Source organism: Falco naumanni, chromosome W (assembly GCF_017639655.2).
Source record: "Falco naumanni isolate bFalNau1 chromosome W, bFalNau1.pat, whole genome shotgun sequence".
In the NCBI taxonomy this organism is placed as follows: domain Eukaryota; kingdom Metazoa; phylum Chordata; class Aves; order Falconiformes; family Falconidae; genus Falco; species Falco naumanni.
In genome coordinates, this window is record NC_054079.1 from 20,747,261 (window position 1) to 20,772,790 (window position 25,530).

The window sequence follows — 25,530 nt, forward strand, 5'->3', positions numbered from 1 at the left end:
GGGATTTTTAATGCCTATTTGTAAGAGCAGAAGCATCTTTTTGCTATCACAAACAACATTGAATAATTTATTTGGAGGGAAATCAGCGCTATCCCTGCTTTCCTAAAGAGGCTCTTGTTTATCAGCCAGCAGTCCCACTTCCCCGAATGCTTTTCAGTTTCCCCTTAGCAATTCTCGCTGGTGGGAGGAACCAACATTTTTTTTATTTACCCCCCTTCCCCCCCAAATTAAAATCTTGCCTGTCCCTGGGATGTCGCAAGAGACAGGTGCATGCACGCCGTGATCACCGGCTGCTGGGATGTTCAGAGCCCTTTCCCTGATGTAGCCTCTCGCACATCAGAAAGGCTGGAGTGCTTTTTCTGGTTTGCCACAGCTTAGAAGATTTAGAATATATTTTTATTCAAGGTCAACCTACTATAGATTTAAATATGGCGTTTTAAAGAACAAGATTTCTACCGGAGTAGCATCTCTTGGATCATAGCCTGACTGTCTGGCTTGGCAGGGCAGTGCCCCTAGCAAGGGATGCGAGGAGTGTATCTTACAACAAAATCTGTGCCCAAATAGGGGTGTCTCTTCAAAACATTTCTTCTCTGATAAAACAATTGATTGAAAAAAAAAATATACATTGAAATGTTGTCTAGTATCCTTCTGGGCCATAGCCCTTGGGGTTGCAGCTCTCTGGCCGTACAGCTATATCTATCACAAAAATGTTGGGTGCTCTTGGCTGCTTTTAGTGTTACTTGAGTTTTACCATTGCTGTAAGAAGCACGGGGGGCGTTGTTATTTTCATGTACGCTCAACAATATGCTGGCTCCTAACTTGTGATGTACGCAGATTTGGGATTACCTGCCTGATTACATGGCAGCTCTGGAGCAAACCTGAACCCTGGGGTTAACAGAGACCTGGTCGGGAGCTGGACAGTGTCCTTTCGGCAGGGTAGGGTTAATCCAGTGCCCTGTTTCAGCCTAACATATCTGTGGGAAGCACTGCAGTGCTGACATGCACGAGCTCATTTCATCCTGTCCTCCATAACACGAGACGGAAAAAGTGGACCACTAGCCTGTTTTTGCCGGCAACAAACGTGCTTTTGAAGAAGGGCTTTGATGCAAAGGCAAGCAGGCAAGGTGCTGGAAAAAAGTCTTTTTGGGGGTGTTTAAGACTGTATATTCAGCCATATAACCTTTGTACTGCTGCTGGGGTTGGAGAGACTTGTAACATGGTGTGAGTGCTGGTGAGACCAGCTTTAGATGTGGGGGAAAATACACGGAGCCAGAGGGTGGGGTTGTAATGGTAATTAATGGAAGATGCCAAGTAAATTCCCAGTATGCTGGTGAGAGAGCCCCCAAACTGTGAGTTGTCTGTTGAGATGTTCTAATCTCTTAGTCCTCTTCTCTCCGCTTTCTTGCTGAGTTTCCTTGTGACGTGGTTCCCAGGGTGTGCACAAGAATAGCAGGGACATGAGATCCTTGTTAGCTGGGCAGCAGCTCTGCAGCGCACCAGTCTTGCTTGAGAGCTGAAAAAAAATCCAAAGTATTGTCAGCTGACAGTAAGGGTGAAATAGATATCCAAGTCGTTATTTGTGTATGTCGAACCAGATAAAACACAGATACTTGGACAGCACCGTGGCAGAGCAGACGGCACTGCTGAATGCCAGCAAGCACGGAGAACTGCTGACTGTCCCATGCTCGAAACGAACTCCCTGCAAAGCTAGGGGTGCATAATCACAGACTCACAGCAAGGTTTGGGTCGGGAGGGACCTTAAAGCCCCCCCGGGCCACCCCCTGCACCTCCCTCCGGCTGGCTCCAAGCCCCAGCCTGGCCTTGGGCACTGCCGGGGACGGGGCACCCACAGCTGCCCTGGGCAGCCTCTGCCAGCGCCTCCCACCCTCACAATGAATAATTTCTTCCGAATATCCAATCTAAGTCTCCCCTCTTCCAGCAGGAAGACATTCCCCCTTGTCCTATCACTACAGGCCCTACTGTAAACTCTGCCCCATCTTTCTTCTGAGCTCCCTTTCAGTGTTGAAAGGCTGCTCGAAGGTCTCCCAGAGTCTTCTCCAGGCCAGACAACCCCAATTCTCCCAACCTGTCCTCACAGGAGAGAAGTTTCCGTGTATACCTACTTCACGAAGGGTTAATGAATGGTTAACATCACTTTAATGACTAGTTAATCAGCTCGTAGACTGTTGGAGTCTTGCAGATTAACCAGATGCTTATACCCATCTGTAATGCCTCTCGCTGAATTTTACTGTCACCCACAACACGTTGCTCATAGTTGAGTAGGTGACTGGGAGATGTTACGAACACTCCATGTTTTAGAATGTAATTGTTGTGAGTATTCCTTCAAGAAAAATTTGACCGAAAGGCTTGGATGTTCTGTATGTAAAATAAATAATAAATTGTGCTGTCACAAAAATACAGATTTTTAAAAAAGCCTTATGCGTGGAATATGTACCATCTGGTGAGGGAATACAGCTAGGCAATTTAAACTTCCAAAATACAGTTCATTAAGCCAAGAAATTATTTTATTTTTTACACAGCAGAGAAGGAAGTCTTTCTAGCATGAGTTCCTTTTCATTTCAAGCTCATTCATAAACTGCAACTGTAAAACCTGAGTGTTTGCTGTGCCTGTGCTGTGCCAGCGGCCATGGTCCCACTCGGCCGGGCACTCAGCCTGGCGTCCCTCTTGCTGGCACGTACTGGTGGAACTGGGAAATCGGATGTGAACCAAGTGATGGCACTGGGTCAGACATCAGGGGACGGGGCGGGATGGCCAAATAAAGTAGTTAATGTGTAGTTTCATGTGCTGAATCTGAGACCTGTGGTGAGCAGGAAAGGTCTGTTTTACCTGCTGGGTTAATGTTGAATTCTTCTGGAGACCAAAAATCCCATTGCTTGATGTGTTGGCCAGTGGCCTGACCTGCTGGCTGTGGTCACTTGCTCTGCTGTGAAGGGTCCAGGAGACCCTGTGGGGCTGGAGCATGTCCAGGGCTGGGGAAAGGGCTGGAGCACAAGTCCTGTGGGGGGGAGCTGGGGGGGTCAGCCTGGAGAGGAGGGGGATGAGGGGAGACCTTCTGGCTCCCTATAACTCCCTGACAGGGGCTGGAGCCAGGGGGGTTGGGCTCTTCTCCCAGGGAACAAGCGACAGGACGAGAGGGAACGGCCTCATGTTGTGCTGGGGGAGGTTTAGGTTGGGAATGAGGGAAAATCCCGTCATGGAAAGGGTGGCCAAGGCCTGGCACAGGCTGCCTGGGGGGGGCTGGAGTCACCAGCCCTGGGGGGATTTCAAAGATGTGTAGATGTGGCACTGGGGGCCATGGGTTAGTGGTGGGCTTGGCAGTGCTGGGTTAATGGCTGGACTCGATGATATGAAAGTTCTTTTCCAACCAAAATGATTCCATGATCTTTCACTCAGCTTCTGCTCCCTATATCCAGATCCTGCTGCTGCTTCCTCCAAAACTTTTCACCGTTCCCCTTCGCTTTCAGGCTCCTCAGGGCTACTCTCTGCACCCAGGTTCTCCTCCTCTCCTGTTGTGCCCACCTTTGCTGTCAGACCCCTCAATTCAACAGCCTTTTTCTCCACTCTGCAGGTTAGCAGAGAAAATTTTCCCTTCATCTTTACAGGTTCCCCCTGTTGGTTTTTTTTTCATTAGCTCATGTAATTTTCAGCTTTCAGATACTTTTAATATATCTACTACAATTTTACACAACACTTTATTAAAAGAATAGTTTTATGAACCGGTGCTCTTTCTTCCTTCAGATTTGCTCTTTGTGATTCATTGAAGCTATAAGAAATCATTTTATTTATGAAGCTATGATGGGGAGCAGCCCTAGATAGCTGACATAATATATATCATACTCATTAAACTGAGAGAAACGTATAGGCGCATACAAGCACTTTTTATACCCAGTCACTTTTGGATGCTGCTTGTTGCTTTGAAGCTTGATTCTCCATTAATTTTCAATTTTTTTAATTTGACTAATGTTTCTTAGATGTGCCTAGCATAGCAGCAGAGTCTGTCTCTTCATTTCTGCTTGTGTGGTTTCCAGTACAGCATTATTCTCAATAAAGGAGCTTGTGTCTGAATCAATATAAATATTAGACTTTTTTAATCCACACTTGAGATTTGTTTTTTAATTTACAATGTTTGTCACTTGGTAATGCTACACAGGCTGTAGAGCGGGAGGGTGCAAAGGTCGATGCTGCTGCGCTGTTTTTTTAAGCTCTCTGAACAGAAGGCAACAAATGTCTGATCATCATGTCCCACGATGACCAGGAGAACCAATACTTAAAGCACGCAGGCTTTTTTTCTTTTTAATTTTTTTTTTCAATGAGCTCTCCAGTAATTTTAAAAGTACAGAGAACTGAGCGTTACCATAGATATTCCATATATTTTTATGCTGGTGGCTGCAAAGGCCAGCAGGAGTATAAATACAACTAAAATGACTGGCTGACTCATATCAAGAGCTTCTGAATCCTTCCAAAATACCAGTTTTAGATGTGTAGGAGGGATCTTTTTCATGAGATGTGACAGCAGTCATACCCACAGAGATGCTGATTGTATGTCCTGGCTGGGAATTGCTTATATTGGTCTTTAATAAAAATTTAATAAAAATATTTATACTAGTGTATATTTGTATGTCTGTGCATTTATGTGCATTTTTATTTGCTTATGTAACTTAAATAACACAAATATTATACCCTAAAATAATGACCTTGAAAAGCAAGTTTAAAAGTGTCATTAAATATGACAGCTTCTCATTATTGCTTTTAAGAGTGACTCAGGTTTACTGGGGCCAGAAAACATATAGCAAAGAACTATGGGTTGTTAGTGTTTGTGGCCAATTTTATCCAAAAATGAAAATGCAAAGAGAATATGGAAGAAAATGTAAGTTCTTCTGGAATATCTGAAGTCCCAAAGTAAAATTGTGGGGAGAAATAAATGAATAAAATAATTGCAGTTTCTAGTTGTTTGATTTATCAGCTGGTTTCAGCTTAACTAATAACTGCATAGTCTTGACAGCATTTGTGGTCTGGGTTGTAAGCTGCTTTTCTAAATATTTTAGGCAAAGGAAAAACACTCAGTAGCTTGAGGGGCTGAAGTATCTTACCACACCTTCCAAACTGAAATGAGATCGTTGGTATTTTATTTCAGTGTCTCCATCGTAAGTTTTATTCTGCTGAGCTTAATACTGTCAGCAGTCCTGTGGCGTGTCACCCGATTTACGTTTTTTCTTTGTCCTTCACCATGTACCCTCTCTGTGCAATGGGGTTTAGTACCTGTGCTTTGATACTTGGGGCTAAATATGCACACGCACCTCCTGTTTAAACTTAAAAATACAACTACAGGTTTTGCCTGTCTTGTTTCTTACTTGTGCTTTACTAAGTAGTCTGATACTGCCTTTCTTCTCCTTACTCCCGAGAGAAATTGTGCAGCCGTTCACTGACGCTGTCTGAGATAAAGTTATTAAATCTGGGAACCACAAGCATAAAGCAGCTTATGCAAACATTTTCCTAATGATTGAACAAAATAATACACTTAAATATTAATGAGTTGAATACTGTGACTGACATTTAAATCACCCAAAGCATTACAGGCAATATAGTATATAGCTTCTTGTGCGTTGGCTCATAAATGGTGCTGTTATACCTCGATTAGGCAGTGGAAAGTCCTCTCTGCTCCTTTATGTTACTTTTGGCTCCATTCCTTTCTTTCCTTCCTTTTCCTAAAGGATCATATATTCATGATGATATTTTATATGGGCATGGGGGTCCCCCACATTTAATGCCAGAAGTGGGTGAGTGGGCTCAGTGTGGCCCACGACCTCGTGCGGCACGGGGATGTGCTCCTGGGTTGGTCTCTGCTGCCTTGGTGGTGGTACCCCTTAGAGGGGACCCTTGGGAACTCCGGTATTGAGGTGAAACAAACTCACATTCACAGTTCACTTTGTGGTTTGGGGCCTGACGGGGTCCTTCTCACTAGTGAATTCATGGAAGTTTCTTTTGATGTGTAGAAACTATGTTGTAATTGTGCTGACACAATCTGGCTTGGAGTAGACCAACTGATGTACCTGGTAGCTGTGACATGGTTTGCAAGGTGCCGGTGGTTTGCCGCTTGCATGTCTATATGCTTAGCTCTGCCTAATTTCTTTGTGCTTTTTAATTCCCAGTACTCCCCTCCTGGTCCCAACTCCCTGCTTGTGTGTGATATCCACCTCCATCATTGCTGGATCTTGCGGGGCGCTGCTGGGTCTGGTTTGGGGTGCTCTTGTCACACCTTTATCTTATCAAGCTGCTTTGGTGTTAAAAAGTTGGAGTTACTGAATAGTGGTTTGAGGCAGTTGTGCCTGGTGTTTATTTCTGTGTTGAAATTATGAGAAAGCATCTCTAAGACTGTTCATCAAGGACAGATTTTATGTGGTGTTTTCTAGAGTAGCGCAGCCACGTTTCTTTGTAAAACCTGGAGGTGCTCCTAGTTCTTAGAGAGGGAAGTTCATCTAGATATTTACCCCTTCCATAGTTCCTAAACATAACTAGTCTTTTAACTTTAAAATCTGTTTTGAAATTATATTCTTCGTAAGATTTTAATTGTCAATCCGTGATGAAAGGACAATTTGGGGACTACATCAGTAAACTTCCAGAAACCTTTTTCAGTAAAGGTATTTAAAGAGGAACCATTTCATTAGGGTAACTTCAGAAATACACTTTTATTTTGCTCTAATGCATGGACAATAAGTTATCACTCACTTACTGAGAGTAAACAGGTGATTTTTGTACTGAGCAGGAAGAGTGTGGGTATGTGGATATACTGCTGTGTGCCAGTAAAAAAACCCCAAGGTCCTCGCGTTGAGACAGCTCTCATCCCTTGAGTACAGTAAACTTTGAAATCCAATAAGTGAAGTTCAGTGCAAGTTCATGTCTTCATGAAATTAGGACTTGGTACATCATATTAAAGTTATGAGGCAGAGTAAGCACTGGGCCCTTAGCCAGATGCGTATTCAATGTTAGACTCTGTTATTGAATGTCTTTCCTATAGAAGATCCAATTAAACTTCTACTTGATAGTCATATCTTTCCAAATTAAATTTCCCCCATTTTTCTCATCCCTCGGCTTGTGAGAAGGTTTCTGGAGACTTCTTTTGTTTCTGCGGTGTTCAGGAGCTCTAAAATTATCTCCTAGCAGAGATAAGCTTGGCGCTTTCAGCATCCAAAGCTGAAATATTTTCTGTTGTAGCGATACAGGCCTGAAAATATCAATTTAATAAATACAGGAGAAAAACACTTTACTAAAAAATATTAGTGTTCTTTTGATGGCCAATAAAATAGTTTGGTGATGGAGAGGGTTGATAGGAAAAAATTCTAGTATAAGATGACTTTCCAGTTTAAAATTAAAGAGAAACATAAAAGAGTAGATGTCTTTAAAATGATCAGAAAGCATGACTATTGCTTTTTTTGGTAGTCCTAGATGTAAATAAAAAAATAAATAAATAAATTGATGAGAATGACCCATTTATTTCTCTATTTCTAAACTAATTTTGCTGATTAATAGCTCAGTTTGCACAGTAATTCTGTTCACATATTGCCTTTCTAACTGGACATCTGTGCTTGGTTTGGGAAGTCAATACGTTGTTTGTATTGTCAGAGACAGTGAAGTAGAAACTGTAACAAATGTTCTGGGAGGAGTGTATCTGCACAAAACAGAAACCAGTGGGTGGACGGTCCATCTATGAAGTTTTGGGTTGACAGAGGAACAATACTGGGTAGAACCATCTGGGGACACACAGGCTGAGATTAGAGGTGTGTGCCGTTAAGGTTGAAGATGTGGCACCCCTCTTGCCAGTGTCACCTCCAGCAGTGGGGCTGGCCTTGTGCATGGTGGCCCCAGAGATCGTAATCGCAGGATCATTTGGTTTGGAAATACCTTTGAGATCATCAGGCCCAACTGTTAATCCAGCACTGCCAAGACCACCACTAACCCATGGCCCTAAGTGCCCCATCTAGGTGTTTTCTGAACACCCCCAGGGCTGGTGACTGCAGCCCCCCCCAGGCAGCCTGTTCCAGGCCTTGGCCACCCTTTCCATGATGGGATTTTCCCTCTTTCCCAACCTAAACCTCCCCTGGCACAACGTGAGGCCGTTCCCTCTCGTCCTGTCGCTTGTTCCCTGGGAGAAGAGCCTGACCCCCCTGGCTCCAGCCCCTGTCAGGGGGTTGTAGGGAGCCAGAAGGTCTCCCCTCAGCCCTCTCTTCTCCAGGATGACCCCCCCAGCTCCCCCCCACAGGACTTGTGCTCCCCACAGGCCTGTGCTCCGGCCCATCCCTGGACACACCATAAGGAACCAGGACATCAGGAGGCAGCCAGCCCACTAAATTACCAGACAGCAGGTTATAGAAGGAGCTTGCAGGCAAATTGCCTCTCATCATGCCTCGTGATTGCTGAGGACATCAACCATGCTTCATATTTGTGGCTCCTTAAGACTGCAATGTTTGATTTTAATTATATAATACATCACAGAAGTGTCTAGTGAGAACAGTCTAACTCCATCCGGCTTAAATCTTCTTAATGCTTCCAACCGTATCATTGCCAGGATGTTCACAGAATTCTGCCTTATGGGTTTAAATATTTTAAGAGGTGGCAAATCATGTACCAAAAGTCTTTGTAGGAGTATAAGTTAAGGTTATGATATCTATTCTTTTGGAAACAAATACAGAAAGCTGCAGAGTAATTTTGTTAGCATAGTCATCATTCCACTGTTTTTTAAGAAAAGTCACTAAAACCAGTTTTACAACTTCATCTGTATCAATAACACATGTGTACATCACACGGCTTCATAATTATCACCAGGACTTAACAGTGAAGTTTGGTTTATTTGTTTTGCCCAAGCACTGTTTATGTCCCTATAGCTATTTACAGTGGAACATGGATTTTATTTATTTGCCCCCCCAAAAACCCTTTTTATTTAAATTAGCAGTCCTTGGAAGAAAACACGGAGAGTATATTATTCAAATTCTGAAGTGGTTCATACTCGCAGTTTTTAAATGGGAGAATGTTGCAGCTCCTCACAGGGAATAGCTCCCAATGTCCTTACACATCCCGAACATAATTTAATCCCTTATGTAGCCGCACTGAAGTCACTGCAGTGAGAATTAATACTTTGCGGAAAGAAAGGTGGCAGAAAATCTAGAGAAACATAATAAATGCTAGCTTTATTGTTCTGGAGACAATTTATTTTCTGTAAGTCAATAAAAGCACCCCTCAGCAGCGGAGGTTCAGCATGAGGTGCTCGGAGAGACAAGATCTGCACATTTGTTACGTAGTAGTACTTTGTATTTCTTCCTGACGACTTGTGGAATGAAGATGCATTTACCTTATGCCTCAGGGGCGTTTTTAGCAGCTACTGATCAAAGAAGGTTCAGGGAGAGACTGTGAAGACCTGAGACCTGTGCTTTTGCCAGCTTGCCTCCACCCATGGCATTCCCAGAAAGCCTGGGAGAATTATTCCTTGGGCTTCACAACACTACCAGAATTCCTGTAGACTAGTGCCAAGACTAGTTTTACATAATCACTTTTTAATCCCTTGTTATTATAATTTAAATCACCTTTTTCTTAGATGGAGAAAAAACAAAAAGAAGAAACCAAGGAGTTTATTCATTAACACTAATGACTCTTCTAAGCTAATTAAGACGAAACTGCCCCTTGTCATCCCTGAAGTGATCAAACCATCAGTTTCTTTTCAAACAAATCTGCACTGAAGGCAGATATATAAGTCAACTCAATTAAAAAAAATAATAAAATGAGGTTCCAAAGTAGCAATTTAAAGCACCTGAAATGGTTCAAATATTGAACATTTAGATAAGTATGAACAGCCAACCTGGGCAGGGACCTGAAAGTCAGGGAAAGAGGCAAGTACATGAAAATTTGAGTCAAAAGAGTCATCATCATAGGGGTGTGAGGAAGAACTTGACATCTTGCAAGTGTCGTTACGATGATGTCTGTGCACCCCTGTGCTGGGGTTACACAGCATCTGTGGCTGGGTTCTCAGCCACGAACCAGCAAGGGGTTTTGCTGTGTGGGAGTGTCCACGATCATCAGAAATAACTTTTTTTAAAAATAAATTAAAAAAAAATAATCAGTACCTATTGTGTTTGGTGCAGAAGGCTCTCAAAGGTCTTTTCCAACCTAAACGTTTCTATGAAACACCTGCTGTAGGGGATGCTGAGTGCTGGGGACCCTTTATGGGTGTTGAAGGTGCTGTGCATGCAGGTTTTTGGGGTAGGCAAGTCTTGTCTTTACAGTGGAGTAAAAAATTTTGCTGACGAAGTCATCCAAAAGGTTACCCGTCCTCTCTGAGATGAAGTGGTTAGAGCTCTAATGAGCCAGCTGAGTACCAATAAGGTAATCATCATCATCTTGTAGTTAAAGAACTAAACATTGACTGTAAATAATTAAATCCTTGGTTACAGGAGTACATAATTCAACATAGGGAGAGGTGTATTAAATATCTCTTGGAAGGAAATAAAAAACGCTGCGGTATTTCAGCTTTTTCTTTCTGGGAAGAATTAACTGGGTCTTCTGAAGTTTGAGTTGTAAAGTGTTGTGACCTGTAAATTTGCTACAGTCCAGTGAAATGCAGGAATGCGTAAAGAAGTGATTTGAGGTGGAGGTGGGCTCTGCTGGTAGGTGCTGAATCCTGTGTATTCAAAGACCTTTCAGAGCTGTTTTTTTGGTTTGGTGTTTTTTGTTTTTTGTTTTTTTTTTTCCTCCTGGTGACTTGAACTTTTTGGCTGATTTGAACCTGATTTGACAGAATAGCAGTGACTTTAAAGATCGTGAAACTCCTATGAGGTTTTATTTGGTTGTAGAGATAACTGGTGATGTATGAGTAGAGATTTCTCCTCGGTGAACACTAAATTCAAAGGAATCTGTCACAAAGCTGAAAGCACAATGGTATATGAAGGAGCAGGTAGTTTGTTGTAACTCCAGGAGACTTTTGGTTTGGTGCTCTCCCCCTTGCCTGGGTTCCACTGAAGTAAAAATACGGTCATGCAAATCAGTATTTAACTTTGCACATTGTGGGCTGTGGTTTGACATGTGGGTCCTGACTCCCAGGGAGCAGGGAGTACAGCTCTTCCCTAATGCCTTAATGGGAGAGTCCTTGGCAGAGCCACCATCCTAAAGGTTTGGGTTATTTTATCATCTTCTAGGTGGTTCTGGCCTCTTACATCAGGGAGACGGGAGGTATTTTATCTTCTGGTTTTATTACTTTGATTCTCCTTTTCTGTTAACTACAGCGATAACTTTGTGGGCTTTCAGTTCTGTTCCTTTAGTGTTTCCTGATGAGGTGAGACAGCTTTATAAGGACTTGTGGTAGAGAGCTGCACCAAAGGGTAGGTTTTGTGTAGCCCCGCACTCATAGAATAGGGATATGAATACATTTCTCAATGGAGACTGGTGATAGAAACACTGACTTTTATTTCTTCCCATACCTGCTCAGAAAAGAGCTAAGCCCCGTCAGAACAGACCATTTTATCAGCATTGCTTTGTTGGTGCTATGGGCAAGAAAATGGCCTGTGATAGAAAGGAGCATCCCATTAAAGTCAGTAGCACTTAAGTCATTGAGACTGCGTACGTCAATAAAGCAGGATTTGACTCCTCGCATCCCAGAGTTTCAAGAGTAGCCAGTGGCTCTGCCCGGGTGCCAGGACGGTGTTTGATCTCCTGAGAAAGGGGTTACTGGAGCATGGCTGGGTGGCACCCAGCACTTGCCGTTCTGGGGCTGGATGCCACCCCTCTCTGCCTCGCCTGCTGTGCAGCAGCGCTGGACACGGGCACATCGCTCACCTCGGTCGGCTGGGTTTGGTGAGCTAAACCAGAGGAAAGCCCGAGGTAACCATGTTAGTCTTGACAAAGTCCCTGTGGAAGGAGCAGGGAGAGGATGCTCTGTTCGGGGACACATGCCAGTGGAAGATAAAGCGTGCCTGGAAGCCAGGGCAAGCACTGGGGGCTGGATTATTCTGCAGTTTACGTATTTTTAGGTGGTTTCTCCTGGTATAATTTTAATACTTCTCCCCTCACCCCCCCCCGTTTCCAATGTTGTGTTTTTGGGTTTTTTTCCAGACTATTACTAAAACATCTGTTGCTTGTCTTTAAGGCAATGAATCTGCAGGGCTTTGACTCGCTGCTTCTGTTCTGTATGAGCTGCTTTGCCCAGTAACGGCAGGTGTGAGCCAGAGAACAGTGGGGACCAGATCCTGCACCATGTCACGGCTGTGGCTGTTTGTTGGAATCATTTGTCTTTTTGCCAATGCACGATCAAACAAGCCAACATAAATCATTGTGCTTTAAGTGTATGAATTTGTATTTCCCCAGACAAGGTGAGCTCTGGCAGCCAGGGAGGGATGGGAGGATGCTGAAAAGGCTGGTTTCTCCTACCCTGCAGGTGATGGAGAGCAGCAGGTTGATGCAGAGAACGCGCTCTCCTCTGCCCCAACTCCTCCAAAGGCTGAAGTTTGAGCTAGGAGCTACCATCCTCCAGACCTGGTGGCTGACATTCAGCACATCAGGACACGGAGCTGGGCTCCAATATGTCCTGACCTAGCAGCATGGCATATGCTTTGTGCATAAATTATATGAATGAAACGGGGAAAATAGGAGCGAATAATGGCCATATCTGAGGATGTGCAGTTTCTGGCTCCTTGCTCTTCCAAGCCTGGCTCTGGCATGTGGTCAGGAGGATTTTGCCAGCGTGGACCTATGTTAGCTGGCAGTTCTCACCTCCCTTTCCTTGCTCTTCGCTTGTTCTTTCCCCTTATACCTGCAGCGCCCGGTGCCTGCACTGCATTGCACCCGTCCTCTGTGTGTGTGTGTAATAACAGAGCTGTAACACCCACCGAGGCCCCTGGGAATTGCTGAAACACAAATACCACTGCTGCTAAATGGTTATTTATACACAACGATAGCCAGTGATTTAGAGTTGCCTGCTAATGTTCAATAAAATGCCAATTGGGTCTGCATTTCTCAAGTTGGTATTTGCCTCTGCCTGCATTTCTTCCAATTTAATGGCCATGGAGAGTCCACTGTGCTCAGTTAATTCATTTATCGCACTGTATTTCAGAATTGGGCTTTGACATGCTTGTACCAAATTTGTCTCGTAAAAAAGATGCGTCACATGATTCAAATGTTTTACTGGCCTACCGATATATTAGTAAATCTGTCAGACCCAAATTACTAGCTGGTTTTAATTGCTTTTCTGAGGAAGCCGCTGATTGCGTGAGGGGTGGGGGCAATAGTGATTTTGCTGGTTCTAATGGTTAGGGAAAGAGGGTGGAGGCTTAATCCTAATGTGTGGAAAAGCACGTTTAGATAGATCTCCCATAAATAAATACTGTGGGCTTATGAGGAACTGATTATTGTAGAAAAATATTGCTACTTGTAATGGTAAAACAATTATAACCAGGTTCTTACGTGTTCAGCTGTGTAGCGTGTGATGTCTTCCCTAAAATAGGGTGGATTATATGCTGGTTGCAATTTGTTCTTGAAGGCAAATTTTTAAAAAAACCTTCTAGCCAATATAATTAAAACCAAAATAATTTAGCCAGTTCTTGTATTTTGGGCACAGTTCTAATAACTTATGGGGGGAGGGGGGTATTTTTGTCCGTAACCTTTAGCTTTGCGATCATTATCATTAGCAAACATCACAGGGTTTATACTGTGGCATATACTGACAGGGAAAGGATGTGGCAGAAACGAAGGATCTTAAAAACATGAAGCTTAAGTTCAATAGTGTTAGCCAACTGAGAAAAATAATTTAAAATCCCATTTAATGTCTCATTTAAGTTTTAAATGATTCCTGACGTGGTTTTCTGCATGACTTTTAGGTTTTTTTGGATGGGCACCCTAGTATCGTGCGTCATCTGTCAGAATCGCTTTTCCAATTACTTTGTTCTGTCTGCATTTTTCTCCAGGGGTTTTTTTGCTGGTTTTTTTTTTTATTACCATGTGGCGCTTACCCTCATGTGAAGGGGATGTGAGGAGAGAGGTGTTGGAGGCTAGAGCTGCCCCGTGGGAGCGTGGCTCAAGCGTGCTGTCCCCAGGTTCATTGCCAGCCCCCGTAGCACTGTGGTTGACCATGGGCTGAGGGAGATTCCCACCTTTCAGGGGTGAATACAGTCGGGTTTGTGGTGCTCAGATCACACTGGGACAAATCCACTGGGATTTGGGTACGATAAATAAGTAATGGCTATGCTTTGAACCTTCCTAGTGTCTGGAATGAGATGAGACAGACCTAAAGTGTGTTTTCATGCAGCACGTCAGGTAGTGGTCTAGAGAAGTGATAAATTTTTGGGGGTTTCTTTTTCCTTCTTGTCTTTTGAACTATGTTGGAGCACTTGATAGAATGAATGCCTCCTTTGGCATAATGAAACCCACTAGGGATTCAACTGCTTCACATCCTGTGGGTTTGGATGTCTAAGCATCCTGTTGGTCTCATCTTTGTTAACGATGTAAGATACTCCTGGCCCATGCTCATGGACTCAAAGGCTTGATGTCCCTACTCTTGGAAGTTGGTCCAAACAAAGTTCCCTGACCTGTAGCATCCCTTGAATCACTAGTGGTGCGTCCTGCCCCTGAGGAGCTGCAGTTAGCAGAATAAATGGCTTTCAAAGATATTTTGTTCATCAGGCAGGAGCTGTGGAAATGAATGCCCACTGAGACAAACCCTTAAAGCATAAAACACTTGAAAGTAAGTAAAATGGACAGCACCCAGAACTTCTCAGGTGCTGCATTCACATCTTCTGCTTCAGTGTTCCCATCTTCATTTGGTTGTCAACACTGTACACGACCTTCTGCATCTTCTCCAAAGCAACTCCGGTGATTGGGCTGTCAGGCCTCTTTCTCTGCCTTCAGGCATTTGAGAAAGAGACATGTAGACCTTGCACGCTGATACGCAGCACCTGGTGTGCATGGGAGGCCTTGTGCCTCCTCTCAATGAGTTAAAATAAATTTCTCCTTATGTCTGAGGCATCTGGCATCTTGGATTCTTTCTTCTTGCAAGAACTCGCTCTGTAGTCTGTCCCAGTTCCCACTTGAGAAGGTCTGGTCTTCAGCACAGGCAAGATGAACGCTTGCTGAAGACGAGTGATATTTGATGACTGGGGGTCTTGAATTGATCTTTTCTTGAAATCGATATCGTGAGCCTGTGCCATTAAGGGCCTTACACTGGAGGACTGAAGCCTTGAACTTGATTTGATCTCATCAGGGGATGGTCAGTGGAGGAGGGGGCAGAGAAGAAGGGTTTTGCTACGAGTTGCGTTAGTAGTTCATATACGTTCTGGCTCTTCAGAGCACTGTGGAAGGATGCTTGGGGAGCTGGATGAGGGGGAGGGACCATACATCCACATTTTTTCTGCTGTTCCTCCTGGTAGCAGAGCCCCTACCCCTCCTTTCTCTGGACAGATGGACCTTCAGTGTGTTAGAACCAGTCCATCGCATCCTAAACATCTACTGCCATAGCTGGAGAGTGAACCACAGGTCACGGCGTTTCAGATGTCTGAAAGCTGAGGCTCAGAGCAGCCAGCCACGTTCAGAAGCTGCAGTGGATGGGGTGTGCATGGCACAGAGGTTTGTGGAAGCCTTACAGACCACGCTGGCTCGTACAGGGCTCCGCGTGGCTCATGGTTCACCCATGGCTGGGTGCTGATTCAATGGACTTCCAGCTCTGGCTGCTGTTGTCCCCCAGTATCGCTGGGCTCAGTGCTGTTGGGGTAACCCTGGAGCAATCCTCGCTGGTGGGAGCCTGGGTTGCTGGTTCGTTCTTTCTCTGGAGCTGGGGATGCCTCTGTCCTGCTCGAAGGCTTGGGTCATTTATTGGAAGGTGGGTTGGAGTTACACCTAATTACTCTGAAGGTCTTTTCAAGGTGGTTCTGAAGTACTTTAAATGAGGCAAGGCGCCGAAATATCATGTTACATTTGTAGGCTGTTACATCAAGAGCTTGCTGGTCCGCTCAGCACATCTTTATACTACTTCTACAGTGCTTTATGGAAGCCAAGTCACTGCTCTAAGTGCAAGGCTTTAAATATAACGGACTAAATGATGCTAGCACCAGCAAGCTCCCGGTGCAAGGCGGTCCAATGAGAGAGCCTGCATTTTTTATTGTTTTAATTAGAGCTTTTGAAATACGGCCCTTGTTAGATTCTTCAGCAATTAAAAAAAAAAAAAAAAGGCCTATTTTCTTCTCGGTTATTCCCTGTTTGAGGAGCAGAGTTGACTGTTTCATTGGCAACTGGCAGGAAGCCTGTTCTGCTCGCTGGCTGCCAGCCACGGGTGCTGGCAAGAGCAGCCGACAGGACGATGAAGAGATTTACACCCTCCGATTTGTGTATTAACAGGGGCAAAGTGGTGGGTGGACTTGTCGGTGGCTGATAAAACACGAGGGCAGTATTTTTTTCTCCCCGTGCAGGTGTATTGTACTACTGTGAACAGCGGGGAGGTGCTCCCAGAGATTCAGGACACCCCGTCAGGTTGTTAGCAAATACCAGCAGGTTTGTTGTTTGGAGTATCTGCTATGCTTTCTTCTCTTTGAGAAAGCAGGGGATTGTCTTAAGCTGAAAACTGCAGCTCTGTCGTTGTAGAAGACACTATATATCTCTCTATAGAGAGAGAGCTATAGGTGTGCATCTCTGGAGAGTTGTGTTCTGCCCGTGGCTAGAAGAAGGTCATTGTTTCAAGCCATAATCTTGCAGAATGACAAATTTGGTGCTGGGGAACTCTGAAGTGCTGAAAAAAAAAATAGCTGTATAACGAAGAGGAAAAACAATCTTGAGGGTTGTACTTGAATGATTAAGTTAAAATTGAATTTCTGTTGCTCCGCATGTACGGTGCATGCGTGGGATGTTCAGGCACAGCAGCTTTGTGCTGGTGCTTTGAATCAGAAAGAAAGATCTGCGAAAACTAAGCAGAACTGACCATGAAGGCATTGGATCCTTGATGAAAATCCCACAAACACACCCCCCAGTAAAAATATGTGGATGAAAAAAATAGATTGTTTCCATGTGTTATGCTGAGCAAAGCCAGCAAGTGAGCCACATAAAAGGTGACAAGTAAATTAGATTTTAAAAATTCTTGCAGTTTTGATAATCTGAGCCGACATCGGCAACACAGGCTAGGGAAAAGTCTCTTTCAGGAAAATAAGTTAATTTATTTCCTGTGATAGGTAAGAGGCATCAAAGGGCAGATCCTGGCTTCATCTTCCTTCAGCTAACCTTTCGTGGTGGAATTAGATTGCTGCCAAGAATTGGGGCTATAATAATTGTAATGGACTGTACATGCTGGGAGAGAAAATTGCTGTGCTGGAGACCTGGATGTGCCCTGGTACTAGAAAAGGGGAAATTTTCATCCTACACGGGATGTTCTGAGTTGTCTGTCCATGAGTTACGGTTTCTGTCTCCTTTATGGTGAGTCCAGCGGCATTTGAGTGACCGTGTCCACATCAGGGTAGGGCTGGTGGTGGAGTTCGATGGCTTCAGCTCCCCTGGCATTGCATGAAGAACCTGATCTAACAGTAACCTGTATGGCTTAAAACCTCCTCCAAAGGGGAAGAATGCCCGAGTAAAAAACCTCCTCCAAAGGGGAAGGATGCCCGAGTAAAAAACACTTCTCCAAAGGGGAAGGATGCCAGAGTAAAAAACCTCCTCCAAAGGGGAAGGATGCCTGAGTAACGGGGGCACTTCCATGACTAAGGAGCATCAGGCTTTCAACACTGTGTCGAACCCAAACTCTCCCCTAAATCCTCTCTTACGTGCCATTTCCATATATACACACAACGAGCTATTGCTTTTGCAGCCCACTAAAATCCATGCCTGGTTTCTTTGCCTTTGCTATAAGCTGACCGAGTACAGAGATTCCCTCCAGAGCTGTGGTCACCTCCATTCTCCTTATCCCAAAAGGGCCACGGAGCTTGGAGGGCTGGCTAAAGACTGGAGAACCTAACAGCAAGGATGCCAAGGTGCATTTTCTGGTACGATAATTGAATGCCAAGTACAAGGTGCAGCACTAATTGTCTCGCCCCGAAATGGGAAGGCTGAAAAAGCGATGGCAGTTTGGCTCTCCTGAAATGAGGCCAAATACTTTGTTTGGCTTGGAGTTTGGGATGGAGCTCGCTGGAAGCATCTAAGCTGCTTTCACTCCCCTGGCACAAAGCAGGATGAGTCACTCCTTGATCCAAAAGCGATGAGACACATGCTAAGAGGGCAGCAGAAAAGCATGTGAAGTAGGTATTTTTAAGGCACTTGTGCAATGAATATTAAACATAACGGTGTCTGTTTAAGCTCGTTCTTTTCTTTTAAAGGTATTTGCTGATGGTGGTCCCTAAGTTTTCTCTGCAGGAATTACGTTTTCAATCCCTCTTCAATAGAGCCCACAGGCTTGATTTGTACTTTAAACTCATTCCCTTAGGAGGATTTTCCTCCTTTTCGCTGGAAAACTGAGAACTCCGCATGAACCTGACACTCCTCTCTCCCCCTTGGCTAATCAGTTTGTGGGTACCGCAAAAGAAACTCCCACTCAGTTTTATGGAAAAAGAAGGATATGTATTTATAGAAGAGCTTGGGAAAGCTCTGTTCAAACCCCTGCTTACGTTGGATTTTGCCGGTGACCTTGAGCAAGCAACTCAGTCGCTGTAGCAGTTTCCAAAGTGCCTAAGAAGCCAGAGGAACTCTTCTGAGTTAAAGCTGCCACATTTCATAAGCTGGCGGGATGCTGGTTTCCATGGCTTTGTCGCCTTTCAATAATTTTAACCTTTATCTGAGAGATTCCGTTCCTCATCTATGAAATGGAAATATTATCTCTTGTTTACGTAATACAAATTGAAGGCTGGGATGTGCTCAGTTATGTACACAATTATTTCTACTAATTATTACGTAAGTGTGTGTATATATATAAGGCTATGTAACTAGCTGCATTTCAGTTAATCTGAAGGTATTTGGAACTGCTGGCCCACTTTGTAAGTAATTACTTGGCATCTCAATACGCAATTTCAATGCCCACGTTGATCCTTATCTTCTGCAGACTTGAAGTCTGACTTCTTAAATCAAACTTCCAGACTTTACACTGTGTCTGCTCTCCCCGTGGTCGCAGCCGCTGGATGCTGAGCGGCACAGGCAGCTGCAATGGTGGGTTACAACTGAGACCCAGGGAAAACAAAAGGAGGCAAATGAAGTTGTCTAGATTTATTTTTAAGGATGCCGTGTTGCTCTTTGAAATTCTCAGTTACTTTTCAGCATCTTATTTTTTGATGGAACAGTTTCTCTGATGTGCGATAACTATATTGTCATTACACGTAATTTATGTACTTTCAGCCAGCTGTGCTAACTTCTAGGGAAGTTTGTTCATGTGTATCTCCAGGGAGGAGAAATGAAGGCAATCCTATGTTCACATCCTAAATCTCAGTCATGGGACCTGCATATTCCCTGATTCCTGGTGTATTTATATGTGATGTGATCTACCAGTAGGGACCGTGTCTGTGTGTTGCAGTTGGAATCTTGGTACTTTGTGTTCAAGGATGAAGTTTTACAGGATTTAAATGGGCTCTGTGCAGGCAGAATGCATACTGAGTGTGGTTTGCATTTAAAAAAAAGAAATAATCTAGCCTTATTTGTAGTGGTCATTTGCGTGCTTTGTGGCAAATGGATTTAACCTCCATCTCTATAAACCTCAACTGCCCAAATTTCATAAACCATGCAAAAGCATAAAATAGCTTGTTACTATTAATTTTATTGTATTATTAAAATGCTTCCTTTTGAATTCTTTTCATTAGGCTGATAGTGTTAGGGGTGGCTGCCTGGTACCCCAGTGTGGGAATTCCCCAGCTGGCAATATTGCTGAATGCATGTTGGTAACTCGATGATTATTTTTTTGTTTTCCATCTGATTAGTTTCTTTTAAACCAGAAGCTTGCCTGTACAGCTTGTAATCAGTTCTATTTCCTCGGAGATGTACGGCTTCCAGTACCAGAAGGTGGGGTTTGCAGCAAGAAGGGCAACATTTTTATGTAGCTCCAGTTTCGGTGCACGAAGTCGGTACTTGGGTTATTTGGTGAAGTCTCTAGGTCTTGCGCAGATAATTCTGCCGCACATTACTCAGTGCACATCTTTTCGGAATTGTAAACTGCAGCTAGCGAATGAAAAAAGACTATCAAGTGACTAAACTACAGTACCTTTTTGGAAAGCAGCCCGTGGAAGACAGAATTAGACAGCAGTTTCTAAAATATTTACATTTCTAGACGCACTCATCCATGCTTGCTGCCTTTCCTATTTTCTGAAGCAAGCCGATGGAAATCACTCTTTTTCGTTATCCTGGTTTCTTGCTCTTCAGCTATTATGTGAATTGAAAGTGAAAAAAAAAAAAGGTCTGGTCTTGATGTTAAGTAACCTTGCAGACTTTAATTTGAAACAAACAAAGCATTTAAAGTGGTTCTTCTCGGGGGGATTGTACTGAGTGCTACTAAATTGCTGAATATTTAATAGCTAAAAATGTTCCAGACCCTGAGGTCTGTCCCCCAAATGATAAGCCTTTTTATTAAGTGAACTTTAATTGCTTATAATTGGGTCTTCTATAAGGAAAGATGGGGATCCTGATAAGCTGCCAACCAGCCTGCATGGCAAATCGGAGTTGGGTACTGCTTCCAATTAAGTTTTTCTGAGTAGGTTTGGGTATAATGAAGGGAGGTGCATCTGTGACCCTTTGACTACAGAGCGAAGCGGCACTGAGGATCTGCGCTGTTTAATTCTAGAGCCTGTCGCCAAATATGACTTTCTCAGAATGTATTTGCTGGTCCGTTCCCTTGAGCCAGCTCCCGACAACTCAAACATCTGTGTAGTTTCAAAAACTGTCTTTAAAATAAATCAGCGTAAGCCAGGAGAGCTGTAAAAAGACACAGTGATAGTTTTAAGGTCTCATATATTACAGTCCTGCAGAGAGATGAAGGAGTTCTGTACATAACCATGGAAAAAGGTGCTTAGTGTCTTCTCATTGGGACACAGCAAAAAGGGTTTTGCCACATCCTGATCTCTCGTGTAGATTTTATGGAGTGTGTTTTTTCAGCTTTAAAAGAAAAAAAGAGTTGGGATACCTGCAGAAAGGAGATGGTGTGGAAGCAGGGCAAGATGTGAGCTGGCTGGGTGCAAGGGCATGGGAGGTATGGTGCTGCCATGGAAAGAAAAGAAATCCCTCGACAGCAATTGTTTTAGTCCTTATTTTTGCAGTAAATTAGATTTAGCTCTCTTTCCTCTTGGAAAAATGTGCAGTTTTCAACAGCTTTCCAGGTCTGTTCACACTGTGTTTATCTTCAATTATATATATATATATATATATATATATATATATTTGTTGTTAAAGTGTTGGATGTTTCTATTTTTCTTGCTTGCACCAGCTTTACGGGGGGTGCAAAGCTGTTAGCTGTGCGTCTGTGCCAATAGTTCGGCTGAAAAATAGCATCCTCACTGCAACAGGGAGGCGTGCAAGGGTGCAGCGGGTGGATGGGGTTGGGTACCACTTCCTCTTCTTCCCTCGTTTTGTTCCCTGTTCCCAGTGATTAGGAAATGCCACTGCCCACACAACAGCAGATTCATGTCAGGTCTTTTTTTTTTTTTTGGTGTGTGGAAATACCATTAGGAAGCCTGCGCTGAGCCAGTTTTAGCCTTGCTGAAAAATTCCCCTGCTTCAGCTCATGGCAGCGCATCCCCCAGGCTGCACAATCTCATCCTCGCAGGTGCTCTGTGAGACAGGAGAACTGAGAGAAGACATGGGGGGGCAGATATTCCTCACACCAGCAAAGAGGTATTTGAACTGGGGAACGAACATGGGGCTCCCACTCAAACACCTTTCCCAGTACAGGATCTCAAACACCCTTCCCAGTACAAGATCGTTCCCCACTACACCAGTTTGCTGAATATTTGGGTGGTGTTTTAATGCTGAGAAAGTTGGGGGGTTTTATTCTTTGCTTCCTCAGCTTCTTAATAGCCTGTAATGACAGCTCCATTTTGCAAGCCTTTGCTGAACACCAGCTGACATAATCTAAGAGATACTTGTTTCCTATATATTTTCTGGTGGCTTTTAGTGTCATCTTTTCAATTTATTTTTTTTCTCTGTCAAACACATGATGCCTGTTTGCACAGACTTCTGCGTGATGGTATGTACTTGTATGGCTTCAGATAGTCCCTGAACACAGGCACCTGTGCCCAGCTGGACTGGTGGCTGCTCGGGTCATTTCTGGGGATCGACCAGGACGAGAGCCACAGCAGGTCCCCAAAATACATCCTCACCATCTCCAGCACATCCCTGATCCAAGCAGTTGCTTCAGCACATCTTGATTTGTCCTTCTTATATTTGGCTTGAAGGATGACTGATTTCCCCCCCTCCTTTATTTTCCTTCAGTACGAGTTTATCTATCAGTAAAGCAATGATGCTTCCAGGTAATAAAATCCATGAGCTTGACATCTTTCACATGCACTTTGAATCCTGCAGTGTTCTGTTCTTGCTGGGTTTTTCTTCTGTAGCAGCTGAAGGCTGTGGTCCTCGCGTTTTCCCACCAAGCGGGGCTGGGGCACCTGGGGGTTGTGCAATTAAAGCTCCCAGTTCTTCTCTCCTGCCCTCATTAGTCAGAAATGTTTCATGGAAAAACAGGCACAGGCCATTCCCTGTTGGAAATATTTTGCTTGTGTGACCCAAGTGAATTAAGGGTTTTTTTTAGAGTATTTTTCCTTTTATTTGGAGGGAAGAGGAAATACAGCGACATGTGACTGTAGCATTTTGTTAATGCTTTAAATTTAAAACCTCAGGTAGGTTTAGTTGTGCTTTCCTTTGAATGCCAGCCTGTTCTGAGCAGTTTGGATAGCGTGAGAGCATGTCTGTACTTTGTTAAAGTTGTTCCTGAGTGGGTTTGTAAGTAACAGGTGCAATTTGTTACTCTTTATGTTGATAACACATCTTTTCTTTGCTGTTAATGAGAGTAATTTACAAAGGAAAGTGTTAGTCACGCCACCATTATAGCAATCTCCAAGTAGTTTTCAGAATAGCACATAATTTTTTCATTTCCTTATTTTAGTCTGGATTTGTTAGCAAAATTCAAATCAGCATGGAAACAGCATACAACGTCTATTTTCAGCATCTATATAATTGGGTTTGTTTTGGTTTTTTTTTCATTTGCCTTTGCAGGACCACTGAGGTTTCTTTCCCAGACAGAATCTGTCACGGCTTTTGCAGGAGACACGATTCTGCTGAAGTGTGAAGTTGTTGGGGAGCCCATGCCCGCGGTGCACTGGCAGCGAAACCAGGAGGACCTGTCCCCAAGCCCGGGTGACACGCGTGTGGCCGTCCTGCCCTCCGGAGCTTTACAGATCAGCAGGGTTCAGCACGGGGACAGCGGGGTCTACAGGTGTCTGGCGAAAAACCCAGCCAGTTCGAGAACTGGGAATGATGCAGAAGTCAGAGTTTTGGCAGGTAAGAACCACCGGACCCTTCTGCATCGCCCTTTTTCTCTGGTCTGGTCTTGTCCTTTTGGTTGTCTGAAAGAACAGCCCTCGTGGGGCAGGTAGGCTGATTTATCCCGCTTTCTCTCCAGTTACTTCAACAAGTTTCCAAGGTCTTCTTCACAGGGAAGAGCCTGGAGACCTTTAGGAAAGCAGTTGGATGAGGAGAGAGATGACACCGTAGGGAAGTATTCCTGCTGCCTAACTACAAGGACCAAATTTAGATCTGTATGAAGCTGGTCTCCTTTTTTTTCCATGGTCAACGGAGCGAGAGAAATACTTCCCATCTCAGCATACCATGATTTTTGTCCCAGAGAACTCTCTGGAAGAGCTCCATTGACGAGAAAGGCAGTCTGTTGGGACTGGCTGCTGGATGTACCTCCTCAAAATTAGGCTGTCGGGATACTTCAGTGCCTGGTGTCATATGCCTAGAGCGTGGTTTGGGATCTGACACAGTTTAGCTGTGACAGGTAATGTTCCGAAATTCATCGCCCGGTGAGCATCTTGCTCTCCCTCTTAAAAAACTCATTAGCTTAATACATGGTTACCACTGTGGTATAGCATCAAGAACTGAGCACCAGAAGAGTGGTTGCAAAAGGTATTGCTGCAAATTCTCCTTCCCGCTAACTTGTAACCGCTAATTAAACCGGGCAGATGTTGCGTTTTTATAATTTTTTTTATATATATATATATATGCATTTTCTAGACAAATGATTTTGGTTTGCCTGATTTCTCCCTGAGAGGGGATGGAGCAGGATTTTCTGACTTCTAAGCTAGCCCAAATATATATATTTGGAATCAATATCCTGTAGGAATCAGGAAGGCCAGGATCAGGGAATGTGTCCATGGACTAAGGCAAGCCAAGCTTGGTGCGTGCATCCTTGCTGCTTGGAGTGGTCTGTAGCTCAGGGGCTTATGGCGATGGAGTTTGGGGTGTTTAGGATTTGACAGCAAAAAAATAAACCACCCCCAAACTCTAAACTTAGGATTACAAACCCAAGCCCGTATCCTCACACTCTGCTGCAGTAGTAGCTATTGATCCTTTTCAGAGCCACAAAGCAAAGTAACAGCCAGGAGAGTTGGCAACAGGAGACGACCACATCACCTGGAGTTCCCTGAGAGGTTGTTTTTTTTTTCCTAGCTTTCCCCCCCCCCCCCCCGAACTTACAGCTGGCCTCTTTAGGGTGGTCCTGACCCCCAGAGTGCCCCCAGGGTGGCTGCTCTTGAGGCTTCCAGCTCACTATCAGCCTCGGAGCCTGTGCCGTTCCTCATGCACTGGGCAGCACCAAGGCGTTCCTGCCTCTGTCTTAGTAACAACAACAAGATCCAGGGTGGGGTGGGATGAAGATATATTTTTTTTTCAGATGTTTTTATTTGAAATTAAGAAAAGCACAACATTTTGTATTTTAAGACAGACCTGGAAGATTTCTCTTCACCTCCTCAGAGTATTGTTAATTTGCCATGCATCTCCATTTCTGATGGATTGTGGATGGATTGATGTTTGTTCCTTTTCCCAGTTTCGGTTGTTAAAATCCTGGCTAAATGGCCTCTCTCAGGCTGTCTATAGGAGAGAGGGGAATTAATTTATCTCTTCCTAGCATGTTAAAATTTTATACCAGGGAAACAGTGGAGCAAATAATGAGGAAAATATATAACAAGGAACTAGTGGAGTCTGTCAGACTTTGGCTTAGGGCAAGCAGCACAAGGTCTAATTTCAGGATAATGTGAGCAGACAGCAGCTTTTATAAGAAATGAGTGATGCTCCTGAAACAAAAATTCAGATCTTACTGAGCCTCTTGGGATTTTTTTTCTCATGTGCATGCTTTGATGGTTCAGAGCTATCTGATACTTCACTGCTAATTCTGCCTCTCCTGTTTTAGCTTGTTGGGAGAAATCTGTCTTCCGTTGCAGCTCTCCTCTTCCATAATTAGTGAAGGCAGAATACTCTTGTTGGCCTTTTTCCCCTGGTTGGTGAAGAGAAAAAAAAAGAAAAAGTCTTAAATCCTATTC

General features: G+C 44.0%; 1 protein-coding gene across 1 annotated transcript in view; it reads left to right on the forward strand.

Moving 5' to 3' along the window:
- The window catches only part of LOC121080429 (netrin receptor DCC-like), a 137,565-nt gene that overhangs the window by 40,684 nt on the left and 71,351 nt on the right, over window positions 1-25,530 (forward strand). The window contains exon 3 of the mRNA XM_040578448.1: window positions 23,207-23,491. Coding sequence (XP_040434382.1) covers window positions 23,207-23,491 — 285 coding nt within the window. The remainder of the gene's footprint in view (window positions 1-23,206; window positions 23,492-25,530) is intronic.